The 17545-nt window shown below is 44.0% G+C and overlaps 1 protein-coding gene across 1 annotated transcript in view; it reads left to right on the top strand.

Moving 5' to 3' along the window:
* LOC115088564 (putative nuclease HARBI1) overlaps positions 1 to 16493 on the top strand; it is a 190486-nt gene extending 173993 nt beyond the window's left edge. The window contains exons 2-4 of the mRNA XM_029596821.1: positions 15080 to 15734; positions 15880 to 16073; positions 16437 to 16493. Coding sequence (XP_029452681.1) covers positions 15080 to 15734; positions 15880 to 16073; positions 16437 to 16493 — 906 coding nt within the window. The remainder of the gene's footprint in view (positions 1 to 15079; positions 15735 to 15879; positions 16074 to 16436) is intronic.
* Positions 16494 to 17545: the final 1052 nt, after the last annotated feature.

Here is a 17545-nt window from a genome sequence, read left to right as displayed (position 1 = left end):
CGACTGTGTGCACACAGTCTCTATTTCTCTTTGCCGTGAGTGGGATAGGCCCCGCTTGTGGCACCGTGTGGCTGCTGTTCGGCGCCCCCTACGGCTCGGCGCCCTAGGCAACCGCCGAGGTTCACCTAATGGACGCGCCGGCCCTGTGTGTGTGTGTGTGTGTGTTTGTGAGAAGGAGCATGTATATGTGAGAAAGAGTATGAAAGTGAATATGCAAGTGTGTTTGTGTATGTGAGAAAGTTTGTGTGCATGCTGCTACCAATGTTCCCTCTAAGGCAGGGGTGAGCTATGGTCCCCCTTCTATTCATGCAAATGGTTGGGGCCCCCCAAGATGGGTTAGTATAAACAGTATGTATATATACATATACACACACACACATATGTGAAGGGTAATCACTAGACAACCAAACTGCCAACCAGTGACTCAAAGTCCCCATTTTGTTTCTCTTCAAGTTGCTGAAAGTAGTAAGTTCACACACACACGCAAACACCCCACACCCAGACAGACAGGGAGAAACATATACCTCATACACAGATAAACACAGACACTTCACACCCAGACTGACAGAGAGCGAAACAAATACTGAAACAGAGACCCCACACACAAATTGACATAGTTACCCATACCCAGACAGACAATGAAAGATAGACACCCCACAAAGAGAAATAAACCCAAACCCTAATAGTGATGAAAATATACCACACCTAGACAGAAAAACATAGGCATCCCACCTCCAGACAGAAGACAGACACAACACACTGAGGTCCTACCTGATCCATTGGTATCCAATGGCAAGACCGGGCTGTGGCCTAGACCCTGGCCCAATGCCGTGACCTGACCCAGAGGCTGAGTCCCAACGCCAGGGTCTCGGCTCAGTCCCAGGCCAAATGTGGGACCTGGGCCTCGGCCTGGTGTCATGCCCAGGCCTCCAGCTGCTCCCACATTGTCCTCTTTTTCTCTTCTGATGCCGTATGCTGGGGTTGCTTCAGAGTTAATTAACCCTGTCGTATTTACCCCAGTGGATGGCACCATTTTGATGTATGGCAATGCCATACAATGCTATATTTATTTATTTATTTATTTTTAATTTTTATATACCGAAGTTCTTGTAGGGACTACAAATCACTCCGGTTTACATAAAACGAAGAACTGCTCAACAGAGAGCTGAGCTTTACATGGAACAGTAGAACATATGGAACAGTATAACTGGTTGACAATTTAACATAGAGCTAAATAAAGAAATAATAGTTTAACTGGTAATAAATAGTAATAAGTAAAGAAATATAATATATTATATAAGCAGTATAACTATTTAACGTAGCAATAAATATAAATATAAGCAATGCCAAATATATATGAAATAAAGTAAATTTTTGATCTCAAAGATAATTGTCCAGTTGTAGATATTTTAGAATTAGTACTGGATACAGTGACCATAATTAGGGTAATTAGGATACTTAGTAATTAGGGAGTCTGTCTGTCACTTAAGCGTCTGGGAAAGCTTGTTGGAAGAGAAAAGTCTTCAGTCTTTTTTTGAATTCTTGATGACTGGGTTCTAGTCTAAGATCTGGGGGAAGCGTGTTCCATAGGTGTGGGCCTGCTGAAGATAGCGCTCGTTTGCTCAATGATGATTTTATTTGTGGAGCAAGCAGTGTTCCTCTGTATGCGCTTCTGATTGGTCTGGAGGAAGTGTGTAGTTGTAGTTGCGAGCTTAATGTGATGGGAGCTAGTTTGTTTGTCGCTTTATGGATGATAGTGAGTACCTTATAGAGTATCCTTTGTTTAATGGGTAGCCAATGTAAGTTCCGGAGGATTGGGGTGATATGATCTTTTTTGTTAGTGCTAGTTAGAATTCTAGCCGCTGAATTCTGAACCATCTGTAATGGTTTGATGGTGTTGGCGGGTATACCAAGTAGCAGGGAATTGCAATAGTCTAGCTTAGAGAGAATGATGGATTGTAGTACTAGCCTGAAGTCGAAGAAGTGAAGGAGGGGTTTAAGTTTTTTGAGGACTTGCAGTTTGTAAAAGCAGTCCTTTGTGGTATTGTTTACGAACTTTTTTAGGTTTAGATGATTATCAAGCCATGCTCCAAGGTCTCTGACGTCAGATGAGAATGAGTTGTTTGTGTTTGGTAGAGAAAGGCTGGAAGAGATTGTGCGTGGATCCTGGGAGACAATGAGCATTTCGGTTTTATTAGCATTCACTACTAAGTTGAGGCTTGAGATTAGGTTTTTGATGGGCTGTAGGCATTCGTTCCAGTAAGTGATGGTTTTTTGAAGGGATTCTGTAATCGGAAGGAGGATTTGTATGTCGTCTGCATATAGGTAATAGGTGAGCTTAAGGTTTGAGAGTAGATGGCAGAGAGGGAGGAGGTAAATATTGAAGAGGGTGGGTGAAAGTGATGATCCTTGTGGGACTCCTTGCTCTGTCAAGATTGGATGCGATTCTTTGTTGTTTATCCTTACTTTGTAGAATCTGTTGCTTAAGAAGGAATGGAACCAACTAAGGGCTGTGCCTTTGATCCCTATGTTGGCTAGTTGGTCTATTAGAGTGGAGTGTTTTACCGTGTCAAATGCAGCGGAAAGATCTAGAAGAATAAGCAGGTATGATTGTTTATGCTCCATATTAACGAGGATTGTGTCAGTGAGAGATAGTAAGAGAGATTCGGTGTTTAGTCGTTTTCGGAATCCAAATTGAGCTGGGGATAGAATGTTATGATCTTCCAAGTAATCTGACAGTTGCTTGTTGACAATTTTTTCCATCAGTTTGGCGATAAGTGGTAAGTTTGCGATGGGTCTAAAGTTAGCTGGGTCTGATGGGCAAGCGTTTGGTTTCTTTAGTAATGGTTTAAGTATTGCCAATTTTAACTGGTTAGGAACTAAACCTTGAGAAAGGGATGTGTTGATAATTTCTGCAATTGGTTTTGAGATGGTGCTTGGTATGGCGATGAGGAGATTTGTTGGTATTGGGTCTGATGGGTGGGAGGAAGGTTTGAATTTTTTGAGTGTGTTTTCAATCTCCAGTGAAGAAGTGAGCTCGAATGAATCCAGGCTTGTGGTTTGTTGCGGCCAGGATGTGAGGTGGTGAGTTAGAGTAAAGTTGCTGGATGTGATTGATTGGGTAAGGTTAGTGATTTTTGATTTGAAGTAGTTGGCTAGTTCGTTTGCTTTGTTGAGGGCTTGGTGGTCTGGGATAGTAGGCGGAGATGGTTTAGTTAAAGAGGAGACGTATGAGAAGAGAGCCTTTGAGTCGAATATAAAGTGGTGTATTTTTTTTCCGTAGAATTCTTTCTTTGTTCTAAGGATTGTATTCCTGTAGTTGTTGAGGAGGGATTTGTAGATGGCATGTGTAGAGGTGGTTGGGTTTTTTCTCCAGCTTTGTTCTTTTTTTCTGAGAGATTGTTTAAGGGATTTAAGTTCGGGTGTAAACCAAGGTTTCCTATTGTCTAGAGTAGGTTGTATGGTTTTGGTTGTAGTTGGGCAGATTTGATGTATAGATTTGATCTATACATCAAAATGGCACCATCCATTGGGGTGAATGCTCCAGAGTTAATTAACTCCAGCGCAACCCCAGTGGACGACAACATAAGAGAAGAACAGGACGACGCGGGAGCAACTACGAGGCCTGGGCTCCGGGCCTGGGCCTGAACAATGGCAGGGGAGAAAGTCTGACACTTCACGCATATCCAGCATAGCTCTCTGCTTCAGGGGAGAAAGTCTGACACTTCACGCATATCCAGCATAGCTCTCTGCTTCAGAGGAGAAAGTCTGACACTTCACGTATATCCAGCATAGCTCTCTGCTTCAACGGCAGGGGAGAAAGTTTGACACTTCACGCATATCCAGCATAGCTCTCTGCTTCAGGGGAGAAAGTCTGACACTTCATGCATATCCAGCATAGCTCTCTGCTTCAGGGGAGAAAGTTTGACACTTCACGCATATCCAGCATAGCTCTCTGCTTCAACAGCAGGGGAGCAAGACTGATACTTCACTCTCAAAGCATAGCCAGCATGGCTCTCAACTTCAACGACAGGGGAGAATGAAGAAAGGTGGATCTATATTCAGGCAACAACAAACAAGGACTGAATTACATAGTCTGGATAAACAGATAAGCATGGGTGTAGCTTGCTTAATGCGGTGGTTAATACCCCTAACTAATTAACCTATTTCACTTAGATGCAGTTCCAGAACTGCTCTCTACATTAATGGCGGGGGTAGAAGGGAAATAGAATAAAAAAGGTTATTAAGAGCCAAGAGAAACAGATAAGTATGTGAGGAGAAAAAAAAAGTGTGAAAGCTTGCTGGGCAGACTGGATGGGCCGTTTGGTCTTCTTCTGCCGTCATTTCTATGTTTCTATGATCCTAGGCCGAGGTTCAGGCATTGGGACCCGGACTCCAGACCAGGTCGCAGCATCAGGCCTGGGTCCAGGCTCCATCCGAGGCTCAGGCTTCAGGCCTGGGTCCAGCTGAGGTGTGGGCCTAGACCTCACCGGCAGATCCCTACCGGACCGGGTAAGTGGGGGCCAGGGTAGATCCTGGCCCCGGCATTTTTCTAGGTGGGCAGGTGGAAGGCCCCGGGAAGTCTTGTTTTTATTTTCTGATTGTTTTGGGCTTTTTTTTATTTTTTATTGTTTGATTCCTTTTTTTTTTTTATCACGAATGAAACAAATCAAACAATCCCTGAGCCAAATTCTGTGGAGGGAAAAAAACTTCCCGGAAATGAACCAAAAACAAAAATACCTTTTCTTCCCCTGTGCATTCTTAGCTGCAACCTCTCTTCTTGGGTAGGAGCCCAGCAGTAGTAGGAACTCCTCCTGGGCTGAGGCCTGAGGGGGGTAAGTCTTCCTGAAGTATAGAACCCCACAGTAGCTGTTCCCATATCCAGTTCTGCCACAGAGTAAGCAGCAATCTACCTGGCCCTGCCACAGAAGAAGCAGCTTCTCTCCCTGGCCATACGGAAGAGATGACTGAATAAGCCGTTGCATGATTGGATACCTAAACACTACATCCTGGCAGCTTCCTCCTTCATGTGCTTGCAGTGCCTCCATGACACTGTGATTCAAAAGCATAGCCATTTTTTCTTTTCTGATTAGGAAACCAGTGTGCCCCCCTTCAGGATTGGTCAAGCCCCCCTGGGTGGCCTGGCCTGCCCCCCCCCAGTTTGCTCACCCCGGCTCTAAGAACTGGGGTGCTGTGAGCATAAAATTGATAGGTTCTTGTATCAAATAAAATAATGCTAACAAGATAATGAAACCAAAATTCTTTGCAAATGTTTGCAGACTGCAACCTGATCCTTAGAGGGAATATTGGGGGGGGGGGGGGGAATGCTGTCAGCCTGGCAAGGGAGGCTTCGGGGGTTGCTCTCGCTTGCCCGAGGTGCGAAGAGAGGGGAGGCACCAAGAAGGAGCATGTGCAATGGCCCCCACCTCCTTCTCCCCTTGCGTACTAGCATTGGCCACTTCCTGCGTGACCGGAAGCATGCGTCAACAGGGAGAGGACTCAGAGGTGGGCTGTGTCAACAGGGAGAGGACTCAGAGGTGGGCTGTGGCTCTTTCAGAGTCCCAGCAACTGTGTATGTGCTTGGACGGTTAGCTCTGTTGTTGGTAGAGTGAAAAGTCCTCTGGGAGAATCAGGCTTAGCTAAATCCATCAGGCAAGTGAAAAAAAATGAATAGAAGGGGAGGGGGGGGACCAAGGATCACGGTGGACAGGGAGGTGTAGTTCAGGGACTGAGTCGGGGAAAAGGAAGCGAATGAGGGCGAGAGAAGTGGTCCGGGGATCAAGCTGCAGGATGGGAGATAGAGGACTGCAGAGGCCACCCCATAGTGTTCATGCTGTAGCTGATCCTGGGTGAGAGACAGCTGGGAAGAGAATAAGGAGCCAGACATTGTCAAGGAGAAACAGAAAGAGAAGAAAGAAAATGTACCAGGCCAGAAATATTTTCTGATTTAAATCTGAGATACCATCAACTTGTATCACTCTTTTTTAACCACGTCAATCCATAAAACACACAATATAAAAAAAAAAAATTTGTATCCATGTTGTGTAATTTCCCGCAGGTTATTGGACTTTGAAACTTCCTTCATTCTGTGAAAGGGACCCTATTAATACAGCTAACTACCATGAATCTTATCTGCTTTACAGAGGTGCTCACACTGGTCTTCAGGCCCCATCTCAGCCAGTCAGGTTTTCAGGAGACCCCTAATGCATATGCACGAGAAATACTTGCATACATGGGAAGCATTGCATGAAAATAAATTCATGCACGTACATTAGAGATATTCTGAAACCAGAACTTGCTGGGAGAGCCCCCAAGGACCGGTTTGAGCATCCCTGTATTAACAGACCCAGAGAATAATCTGTAGCTCCTCAGCCTAGTGTTTAGTTAATGCACCCAACCAAAAATAAAGCTCTTTTTCATTAGTTGCTAATATGCCATAGGTCAAGGTCAGTGCTAGGCAACTCTGGTACCGGAGAGTCACAAACAGGTACTGGCCTTCAGGATATCCATATTGAATATGCATGAGATATATTTGCATACAATAGAGGCAATGCATGCATATTCATTGTGGATATCCTGAAACTTGAATCTGTTTGTGGTACTCTAGGACCGGAGTTGCCTACCTGCACCCTAGGTTATCAAAGCACTCACGTAAAAAGATAACGCTCGTTTTTCTTTTCCTCTGGGCTGGATGGCTCAGGGGATGGGCAGAGGGAGGGATACAGATCTTTTCACTTTTAGATATGTTCCAATGAAGTCTGATTGGTTATAATGATGACTCCATATCCATAGTGACTTTTTATAAGCCAAGGCTGTTTTATTAATGTGTCACTGGATGGAACAAGTCTATATCCTTAGGAGTGACTATAAACCAGAGATCCTCTGGTGAGGTTTTATTGTTTAGAATGACTCTGTATCCATAGTGACTTTAATAAGCCAGAGATATTACAGAAAGATGTTTGTTTCCATTTGGCAGTTGTACATACAAAGATGTTTTATGTCTTTCAAGGTTGATGCTCCTTTGAGTTTGAAAGTAAAAGAAACCAGAAAATGCTAAAGAGAAAAAAATAACCCCCCAGTTCCTGTACACTTGGCCTGTAGTCTCTCTGCAGCTGTCTGTCTCTGGGAAGGTGAGAGAGGTTCCCGGGTAAATGACAGCCTCCTCTGGGGACAGCCTAGAGGGATCTCCAGCTCCCTGACAGCCAGCAGACCTTTGATACGACAGCTGGAGAGCAGAATTAGCAAGTCAAAAAAGGGGGAGCAGTGTGTGTCTGTGCCTCCAGCGCCAAGGCACAGGGGTGGAGGTGGCCAGGGAGAGGAGAACGCACCGGTGGAAATGCTCGAGAGGGGAAATAGAGTAAAGAAAGGAGGAGGGGGAAGGGAAAGGAGAGGGGAAACGGATGGAGGGCTATCTGAGGAGAGGGAGAGAAAGGCGAGGAGAAAGAGCTTTATTTGTGTCACATGCAATTCAAACCAACATCTTCCCAAATCCACGATGGCTGCATCTCTTTTATTCTTCCGATGGCTATCAACCTCTCTCAGTACTAGGATCAGATTTAACACGCTTCCTTCCTCCTTCCATTTCCTCCTTAGCCATTGCTTTACTCGTATCTCTTGCCCTCTTCTCCACCCTTTTTGAATTGTTCTGAATTAGCATTAATTCAGAATCCAAGAATCTCCCCCCCCCCCCCAACCAAAAAAAAGTATGGGATGAATTTACGCACACAAAAAAAAAAAAAAAAAAAAAAATATATATATATATATATATATATATATATATATTTATTTATATATACATATCTGTTAAGCACTCCTCAATTTATTTAATTTGCTCTTCTTATATAGCTTTTTTTTGTTTTATCTTTTTGTATAATATTATTTATTGTTTTAGGATCCTTATATAAAGGCGCCTGAAGAACATTGTACTTCCAGTCAATTGGGATAATGATGATTGGATTTTGGGGATCAAGTGTTTTTAGCAACACAAGATAAGTGTTTGCAATTTTGCAAAGGAAATCAGTGACATGATCCCCTATTGCAGTTCACTACAAAAATTATGGTTGCTGTAGATTAGGGCCATTTTTAATGCATAATAATGCATTAGGACCAATTGACTGAAAGCACATTGCTCGGCTGCTTTTAAATGAGGGTCCTAAAACAATAAATAAAAGTATATATATAAAAAAAATAAAGCAATAAAAAAAAAGTCTATAGAAGAAGACCAAATTAAATTTAAAAAAAAAACTGAGACATGCTTGCAGCTATTTTTTGTTATACTTATTATCTGGCTGCAGTGGGCTTGGTTATTAGGGTACTAATTTTCCTTTGCACATATCCCATTAAACAATTCCAAGTATCTCATACTCAGCAAAAGTAATAATTCTTCTGCAAGGTGAATTTTTGGATTCATTTCCTTTAATAAAGGACTGTGAGGAATAGAGAGGTTTTGGTTTTTTTTCCTAACAGCCAATGAGGTTGGATTTCGACGGACGAGGAGGAGGAGGAAGCTGTTACTCGGTTGCATTGTTTTTCTCCCCTTCCCCCTTGTAGATGAAAATGTCAAATATGCAATTAGATGGTTTAGACACTGCTTTGTGGGGGATTTTCACACTTGTAAACTAAGTAAACAGCCAATTAAGGCAAGCTACCTGTCTTGCCATGGCTGCTGGTAATTATATAGGTTTTTTTCCCTGAATAGCATGCTTCCGAGTGGAAATACATTACATTATGACTAATTGAGGCGGCCTCATTTTTCTCACCTTGGCTCTGTGGGTTACAGATGAACTGGGTGGCATAAGAGGCAGTTTGGCATTTTCAACAGTGGTTTTAATTGAGCAGAAACCGTTGGTGTTGATATTGCGACGCGGCGGTACGTTATAGCGGGCCCTCTCTGTACACAGAGCCGTACTGGTAAAGGGAAGCAGAAAACAGGGGCACAGCAGAGTTGTTCAAAGCAAAGAGGTGCAAAACGGGGGGGGGGGGGAGGAAGTGTCAGGTCCCTTCCTAGAAGAGCTTATAACGTAGGTGGATAGTTGATTGTGGGGGTGGAGGGATGTAGGGAAAGGACTCTCACCTTTCAGGGCTGCAGGGATTGGTACAAGGACATTGCAAGGGTGTTTTCAACTTCCTCCTTTCTGAATGCTCATTGATAAACCTGTGAGCTCTCCTGGGTCTGATGGGGGCCTGACAGGCTGCCCAAGGAGTTACAAGAGAAGGTTTGGAGTAGAGCAGACGGAGCTGTCACTCAGAGCCGGGGGTTGGGGGGGGTTGGGGGTGTCAGGAGCTGATACATGAATCCAATCCAAAGACTTTGTCAGCTAGAAATGAAGTGCGCCTGTGACTTTGAGTTACATGTGTGTGGTGACAGACTGCGGCATCCCCTCCCTCCCTCCTGTCACCTGGATGGACGGTCAGAACACAGAAAGACGTCTCAAAGGCGCATGACTTGCATCGCTGAGTGCTAGGAAGAAAGTGCCAGATGATAGGCACCGGCGAGACGGTTTCTCATGTACTGAACAGGGTTGGTGGAAAGTGGCCGGGGGGGGGGGGGGCTGGGGTGTATTTTTACATTAAAATGGGAGTTTAGAGTTAAGTTAGAAATTAGAGACCTTTCATGTAACAAATAAAGTTTTGTGTATGTAACCCTGGCTCATTGTTAGACATGAGGCAGACACAGCGGCTCTTCTTATCTATTGGGGAGGAAATATTCCTCTTCAAGACCCTCTGGTGGTGGTGGTGGGGGGGGGGGGGGGCGGTCTTTACCTTGTATTTTATGATTTGGATATTTGTTTTATGCTGTTTGTATTATATATTGTTCATGTTTTATTGGAACGCGCCCAGAACAGATTCTGGTCATTGAAGGATATAAATAGTTGAAAATAAATAAATACTGTACATCAACAAATAACCTTTAAATTTGGTGTATTTCACAAATAAAAAACAACCCACATGGTTATTGTTCCCAACACCTTCTTCTTTTTACTTAGAGATAGATAGTAGATAAACATTTACAATAGACCATTCAGTTCTTCTGCTGTTATATTCTAGAGAGGGCAAGATTTCCATAAATGTCTTTCTATAAATGCAATGTACACACTACATGAACAAGGAAGAGTTTCTGCTAAATAATCTCCAAACGTTTGTTGCCCATTCTTTTACTTTAGGAGAAATTGGAGAATGGTATCTTTTGTCAACCATTCTAGGGATCTTAACTCTCTTCCCAAGTGCCAGAAGGGAGTGGAATCAAGATGGTGGCATAACTATGGATGACATCCTGCTTGTCTGCTCTTTTTCTTGTGAATAATCTTACCTTTGCCAAGTTATTACCTTTTGCTCATATGCCTGCTAAACAAAAGGACAAAGTTAGAGTTTTACCCGCTGCTTCTTCGACACCTTTGATTCAGCAGAAGTTGGACATCTACCTGGAGAGGGCCTTGGGACTTTTGAAGGAAGGCCTGTTGCCGAGGTTGGTGTGGAAGAACCTTCCTCGGCTGGAGATGTCATCTACTCTCCTCGCTCTCTACCTCCATCTTTCAGGCTGTTACATCTGAGTATCACGTCTGCCTCTGCCTGAGGTGATGAGGCTGAGATTTGAGTTGCTGGGAGTGTAGCAGGGGCTGAAGGAAAAAACAGGACTTCAGTATTTGTGGAGACCCCAGAAAGCTTGGATCATTTGGAAGTGGCTGTGCAGAGGGAAGAGCGTTTAGAGGTCTCTGCTGGTGTGGATATTCAGGCTCTCCCAATGCTTCAAGATTGTAGTCCCTTTCTCCCCTGGTGAAACACCCCAGCCTCCCCCCCCCCCCCCCCCCCCCCACCAACACCACCACCACCACCATCGCCATGTTTACTTCAGATACCACCTGGGCAGTCTTGGTTAGACTGGATTCTGTGTTAATCACCTCTTCTAATGATAAACTTATTTATTTATTAGTGGGGACATCATACCGGTTTACATTCAAACATTTGAGCTTGGAAAATACATATTAACAGGGAGGAGAAACCTGGAGGGGGATCAACAAGATGCAGTATGGAAATATAGATAAACAAAAGCAAAAAAGAAACCTTAACATAAGGGCATGTAATGGTCACATTGTGAGGGGCTTTTGGGCTGACAGGGGAAGATCTATTCAAGATATGCTCATTTGGATCTATTCTGGATAAGCGCGTTTAAATAACCAAGTTTTTAGGTGCTTTTTGAATTTGATCGTGCATGGTTCAAGACGTAGGATGGGCGGCAGGGAGTTCCAGAGTGTGGGACCAGCAATTGAGAAGGCACGGTCGCGTGTGGAGGAAAGATGTGCTATTGAATGAGTCTGTTACAGCCCTTGCTGGAAAACAAGAAGCAGAAATCAGGGATATCAAGGGGAGAATTCAGAAAATGAAGGAAGGACTTAAAAGAATAAAACATTTAACATTCCTTTGCTTAAGGATAAGACATTAATTCATAGGCATTTAGAACCTATCAAGAATCAAGCCTGTCAATTTAATGTGCATTTTTCTCAATTTCTCCAAAGTTTGCCTCTTTATCTCCTTTCAAAAATACTTAATGGAAGTTTTTTAATGCCTGCGGAGGAAATTCCCCCAGTAAACAAGATGTATTGTATCTAGGGATGTGAATCGTGTGATCGATCGTCTTAACGATCGATTTTGGCTGGGGGGGGGGAGGGACATCTGATCGTCATGTTTGGTTTTTTTTAAAAATCGTTAAAAATCGTAAATCGGGGGAGGGCGGGAAAACCGGCACACCAAAAAAACCCTAAAACCCACCCCGAACCTTTAAAACAAATCCCCCACCATCCCGAACCCCCCCCAAATGTTTTAAATTACCTGGGGTCCAGTGGGGGGGTCCCAGCGTGATCTCCTGTGATCTCCCGCTCTCGGGCCACGGCTGCATTAATAGAAATGGCGCCGGTGGCCCTTTGCCCTTACCATATGACAGGGCAAAGGTAGCGCCGGCGCCATTTTGGTTCCTGACACCCGACGTCCCGAGTGCAGGAGATCGCTCCCGGACCCCCGCTGGACCCCCAGGACTTTTGGCCAGCTTGGGGGGGCCTCCTGACCCCCACAAGACTTGCCAAAAGTCCAGCGGGGGTCCGGGAGCGGTTTTAGGGTTGTTTTGGTGTGCCGGTTTTCCCGCCCTCCCCCCTCCCCCCTCCCCCGATTTACGATTTTTTGACGATAAATCGGGGGAATTGTTATTGTATCGCGGCTCTAACGATATTTGACAATTTAAAATATATCTGACGATTGTTTTAAATCGTCAAAAAACGATTTACATCCTAATTGTATCTTTCAGTGGAGAGAAGCTCTCTGTCGCGTCTTGATATGCCTGGGAAACCAGCTCAAGCTTTAACGCAGACTTGAATTTTTCCTGCTTTTGAGAATATTGGGATTGTGGAATCCAACAGGGCCACTGCCGGTTTCTTTTGTGTTCAGGCAAGATGTGGACAATGTTTGTATTTTCAAAACGTTTATCAAGAATCCACGGGATTTTTTTTCCTGATGGGACTAAATCTACTCGGGGAAAGGAGGAAAGGATTTCTACCTATGCGATCGGAAACTAGGTCTCTCGGGGGCCTCTTTCTTTTTGCGTATTTCCTGACAGTGCTTAGCTTCATCTGCTCAAGCTGACTGTGTTCTCTTTGAACCTGAATAACTTTGTTCTTTGCTAGACATGGAAGAGCTTTAACAATGTTTCCATGGATGTGGCCAGGAACGGCTGAGAATATTTTTTCTTGTGCCCCGCCTAGTCATTCATGTCAATACTTCTAGCTCATTTCTTCTGTATTTGTCCTTTCATATCTTTTCTTTTTTTTCTCTCTCTCTTCTCCTTCCCTCTCAGTTTTGGTTGTGGTCTAAAATCTGAGATTTAGTCATTTTTCCTGTTTCCCCTTTTGTATTTTTCCCTTTTTCTGCAATGTGAAATCTCAGCTTTTCCTGCTTAACAATCTTGGTCTTGTATTATATGGTGAAATTTAATAAATATAAAGTTAAAAAAATATATACTGGTTGCCAAAGGATACGATCTCCCACATGCAGCTTACCTACAGTTCCTGAGCTGGCTAGATCCAGGAGTTTGGTCCACAGGCAAACACATCTGAACTCATCAGGCAAGCTGATGTAGAGTCATGCTGCTGCTGCCTAGCACAGATTTATCTGGCCTCAAATCACAGAAGGGAAACCTCTCCACAGGGCCAGCCCTGCCATTATGTGAGCTAGGCAGGGAGCCGGAGCGCCGGCACTTGGAGGATGGCAGAAATGTTGCACTGGGGCTGCCAGCCAAAGAACTGCAGAAGGACCCGCCAGGCCAAGCAGCATGACTGGTGGGGATCCCCCAACCCCGCCAGCAGGACTGAGCAGCGTAGCTAGGGCGACTTTCTCAATCGAAAAAGGCAGCTAACAAATCCAAATAAATAAGCAAATCCTGGGGATCTCCAGGTCCTACCAGCCAAAGAGATTGGAGAAGCTGCCAGCAGCCAGGGCAGCAGGAGCCCGTGCCGCTGCTCCCCCACTTCTCTCTGTATGTTCTGTGCTGCACTGTGAGCTGGTTCAAAACTCATGCAGATTTCATGCATTGGGAGATCAGCGGCAGGAAGTGCCAGATTGCAGGTTTTGAGCATGCTTGTGGTGCCAGCACAGCACATACAGAGACGTGGGGAGCAGCAGCAGAGGCTTCTGCCACTCAGTTGATCTGAGGGAGGAGCCACCACTGCCAAAGGAGGGAGCACTGTGTGCTAGGAAATATGGTGTGGGGGAAGGGGGAAGTGCAAGGCTGATCTTAGATAAGCCAATTCACCTTCTATTGCCTCAGGTACAAATTTATGGGCCGATACAGTAAAGCGCGGCCGTGGTTGCCCATTTTTTAACCCGCTTTGGACGCACGTTTTGAGCGCGTAAGACGGACCCGCGATTCAGTATCGGCTTTTACGCGTCCTTAGCGCTCGCCGAAAAAGACGCGTATCCATTACCGCCCGCCGCATGTATATGATATGTTAATGATCGGATTAGCTATTCCCCCCGATACAGTAACGTGCGCCCAAATTATCGCCTTTTTAACCCACTTATTTACCGCGTCTTTAACCTCAATATTTACCACCTACCCTGACCCTGGCGTTAGTGTGGTGTTCAGTCAGCTTCGTACCGGACAGCGCCATGGACAACATGCAGATATTAGCTCTGGCGCTATTTTTCATTCGGTTGAGAAGCAGAATGACAAATACTCGAATGAGAAATGCTCGAAATGCTCGGCAAATTGGAGAGGGCAACAGGGGAGCCCAGCAGCAAGGAGAATCCAGCCAACTGGAGAACCCAGCAGCAAGACCGGAGGAGGTATGTGTTCTGTTTGGGTTCAACTGTACCATCCATCTCTGGGTGTCTCTGAGGCTCCGGACATTGATGCCTCTACGGACGCCGGAGAGATGGGAGCCGCGTCAGGCCTTCATCCGGCGTCTGCTAGGCGTCCTGAGGCTCGCGGGGGGGAGGGACAGCGAATGCCTATACGGAACATTCCTCCTGCATCTAGAATTAGGCATCCCTGAGGCTGCTGATTGTAGTAAACGCTTAAATAAGTACGCATAGCTCATTTATGAATAGTAATATTATTATTATTATTATTTATTTCTTTTATATACCGACATTCAATCGAGATATCACATCGGTTTCCAGATAACCAAGAGAATAGGGCGGGATCCGCCCTATTTTACATTATAACATGGTAACCAAAAAACAATTATTACATATTATAACAGTAGTACATGGAACAAAAGGTTATAGGATATAACAATAGGTTATAGGAAATAACATATGTACATGATTGTGTTGTTGATAAAAATAAATTTAGGATTAAGGGCTTGTTATGCTTAAGAACGCATAGCTCATTTAAGAATACAAACTTGAGAATCCACAGTGTTGCAGATCCATGTATGTACTGGGAAATTTTTTCTATTAGCCCTGCTAGTAAATCTATGTGCACACGAGAATCCACAGTGTTGCATATCCATGTATGTGCTGTTAAACGATTTATATGTGTTCATCAATTAATTTGAATTTCTTGTGTTTGCCTCTATTGTATTCCATGCAGGCAGAGCACCGTGCCATCGGCTGGCCAGGCCATCGGCAAGCCAGGACGTTTCATTCGCACACGGACAACTCTGGCATGTGTAAGCGAGATGTTCTCCGAACCTACCGGCTGAACTCACGGGCAGTCTTATTCTTCTATGAAGATCTGCGCTGCGACCTAGACCTCCTGGCCAATCGCCACCATGCTATGCCAGGATTGACAAAACTTCTCTGTGCCTTAAATTTTTTTGGTATCGGAAGTTTTCAAAACCCCGTGAGTGTAGTTGCAGGTATGACACAGGCCTCCATTTCATGGCATGTGTCACAGGTGTTGAAGGCCATCATGAAGCGGATGAGGAAGTACATCGTCTATCCTACGGATCCAGCGGAGCTGCAACAGATCTGCAGTGGGTTCATGGGTATTGTGGGGATGCCGAACGTGTTGGGTGCTATCGACTGCACTCATATTGCGTTTACCCCCAGGTCGGAGGAAGAGAGTGCGTTCTGGAATCGCAAGCACTTCCATTCGATGAATGTGCAAGTCGTTTGCGATGCACACCTTCAGATTCTAAATGTAGCGAAGTATCCTGGGAACTGCCATGACACCTACATTCTCGCACATTCAGCTCTGGGGACCCAATTCCCAGAGGGAAAGTATGGTGAAGGTTGGCTACTTGGTAAGTGACAATGGCTACTGCCTGTGATTCTATCTATCATGTGTTCAGGTCTGGGGATGTTCGGGATGTTCGGTATACAATAATGTTTATGATGTTAGGCACTGCAAAGTTGTTTTTGATGCATTCCGGATTATTGATCCTGTAGGTGATGGCGGCTATGGCTGTAAGCCCTGGTTGCTAACACCACTCCAGTCCCCGCGCACAGCAGCCGAAAAACGCTACAATGAGGCTCATGGCAGCACCAGAAACGTGATTGAGCACACTTTTGGAGTTCTGAAGGGGCGTTTCCGATGTCTGGCTCGCTCAGGGGAAGCCCTACAGTACAGTGCAGAAAAGGTGGTGAGCATAATTATTGCCTGCTGCATGCTACACAACATTTGTCAAAGATATGGTGTGGATGCAGAGGTAGTCGAAAACTTGCCACCAGATCCGCCTGTGGAACCGGCAGCTGAAGCGGACAACACTGCACGGGGTCATGAAGTCCGACGAAGGATCATCGAAAGTTATTTCACTTGTAAGTTATTAAATGTCATACATTCATTTTCCTAACTGCTCTTATTCTGTCTTATAACACCACTCCTGTCTCCAGGTCCCCATACTGATATGGCGCTTTCATTATAGTTCATCGCTCTGATTAATTCTAGATATTAATCATTTCTCTGCCTGTACGGCCTATTTACTCTTGTCTTGTTTTTGTTTCAGAAGCTGAGGTGCATCCATCTAACAATCCACCCCTCAGAACATTTCCCAGCAAGATGACCCCTCATCAAACCCTTTACAATCACAAACGTTTTCATTGTCTTCTGTTTTTTTTATAGTATTTCTTGAAGTATAAAATGTAAAAACTTTGTCAACCCATTGTAACCTAATTTTCTTTCTTTCCTCTTGTATGAACATCTAGGCCTTTTCCAGCAAGCAAAATATTATTCATTGTCTTCTGTTTTTTATGGGATTTCTTGAAGTATAAAATCTAAAAACTTTGTCAACCCATTGTAACCTAAAATTCTTTCTTTCTTCTGGTATGAACATCTAGGCCTTTTCCCGCAACCAAAATATTTATTGTCTTCATTTTTTTATGGTTGCATTTATATTCCTTGAAGTGTTAAATCGATATAAAGTTTATAAACATTTAACCGACATTTTTCTTTTCTTGTATGAATACACTGGGCAACAATGAAAGTGTTACTGACCTAAAAAGGTCCTACTCTGTAGTATATTGATGTGCTGAACACGAATATGACCATGAAAAGTTTTTATTGGCTCTCGTTTTGAAGATATTTAATATAGTTCACTTTCTATGTTTAGTCATGTAAATTTATCCAGTAGGACTGTAAATAAGCCTAGAACGATGTAATATTGCATCATATTGCATAATACCATCATGCACACATCATCCAGAGTTTATTACATCATTTTCTGATGCAATGCAGTTCTACTGCCATGCTGCTGCCGAGTAAGCTGACGTCAGCAATGTACTATTTGAAGCCCAGTCAGAAAGGGTGAGCATTTGAAATATTCATGCTGGACACTCCTCAGAGATGCTCCCGAACAGGTGTACAAGAGACAAGCAAAGAAATCTAAGACATAGTTTATTACTTCATTTTTCAAACGGTGTTAACCGTAGGTCTCCTACTATTGGCATACAGTTCAAGATGTAATTATATTATTGCATATTACAAAAAAACTAGAGCCAATTTTGCATTTTCACAGTCACATTCATGTTTAGCACATGGAAATTTATAAGAATTGACTAATTTCATTTCCGTAACATGACTTTTGTGAAAATTTGTTGCCCAGTGATATCAAAGCTT

The sequence above is a fragment of the Rhinatrema bivittatum genome, chromosome 3 (genome assembly GCF_901001135.1).
Source record: "Rhinatrema bivittatum chromosome 3, aRhiBiv1.1, whole genome shotgun sequence".
NCBI lineage: Eukaryota > Metazoa > Chordata > Amphibia > Gymnophiona > Rhinatrematidae > Rhinatrema > Rhinatrema bivittatum.
The sequence above is the reverse complement of the archived record's forward strand: the minus strand, read 5'-3'. Positions and strand labels throughout refer to the sequence as shown.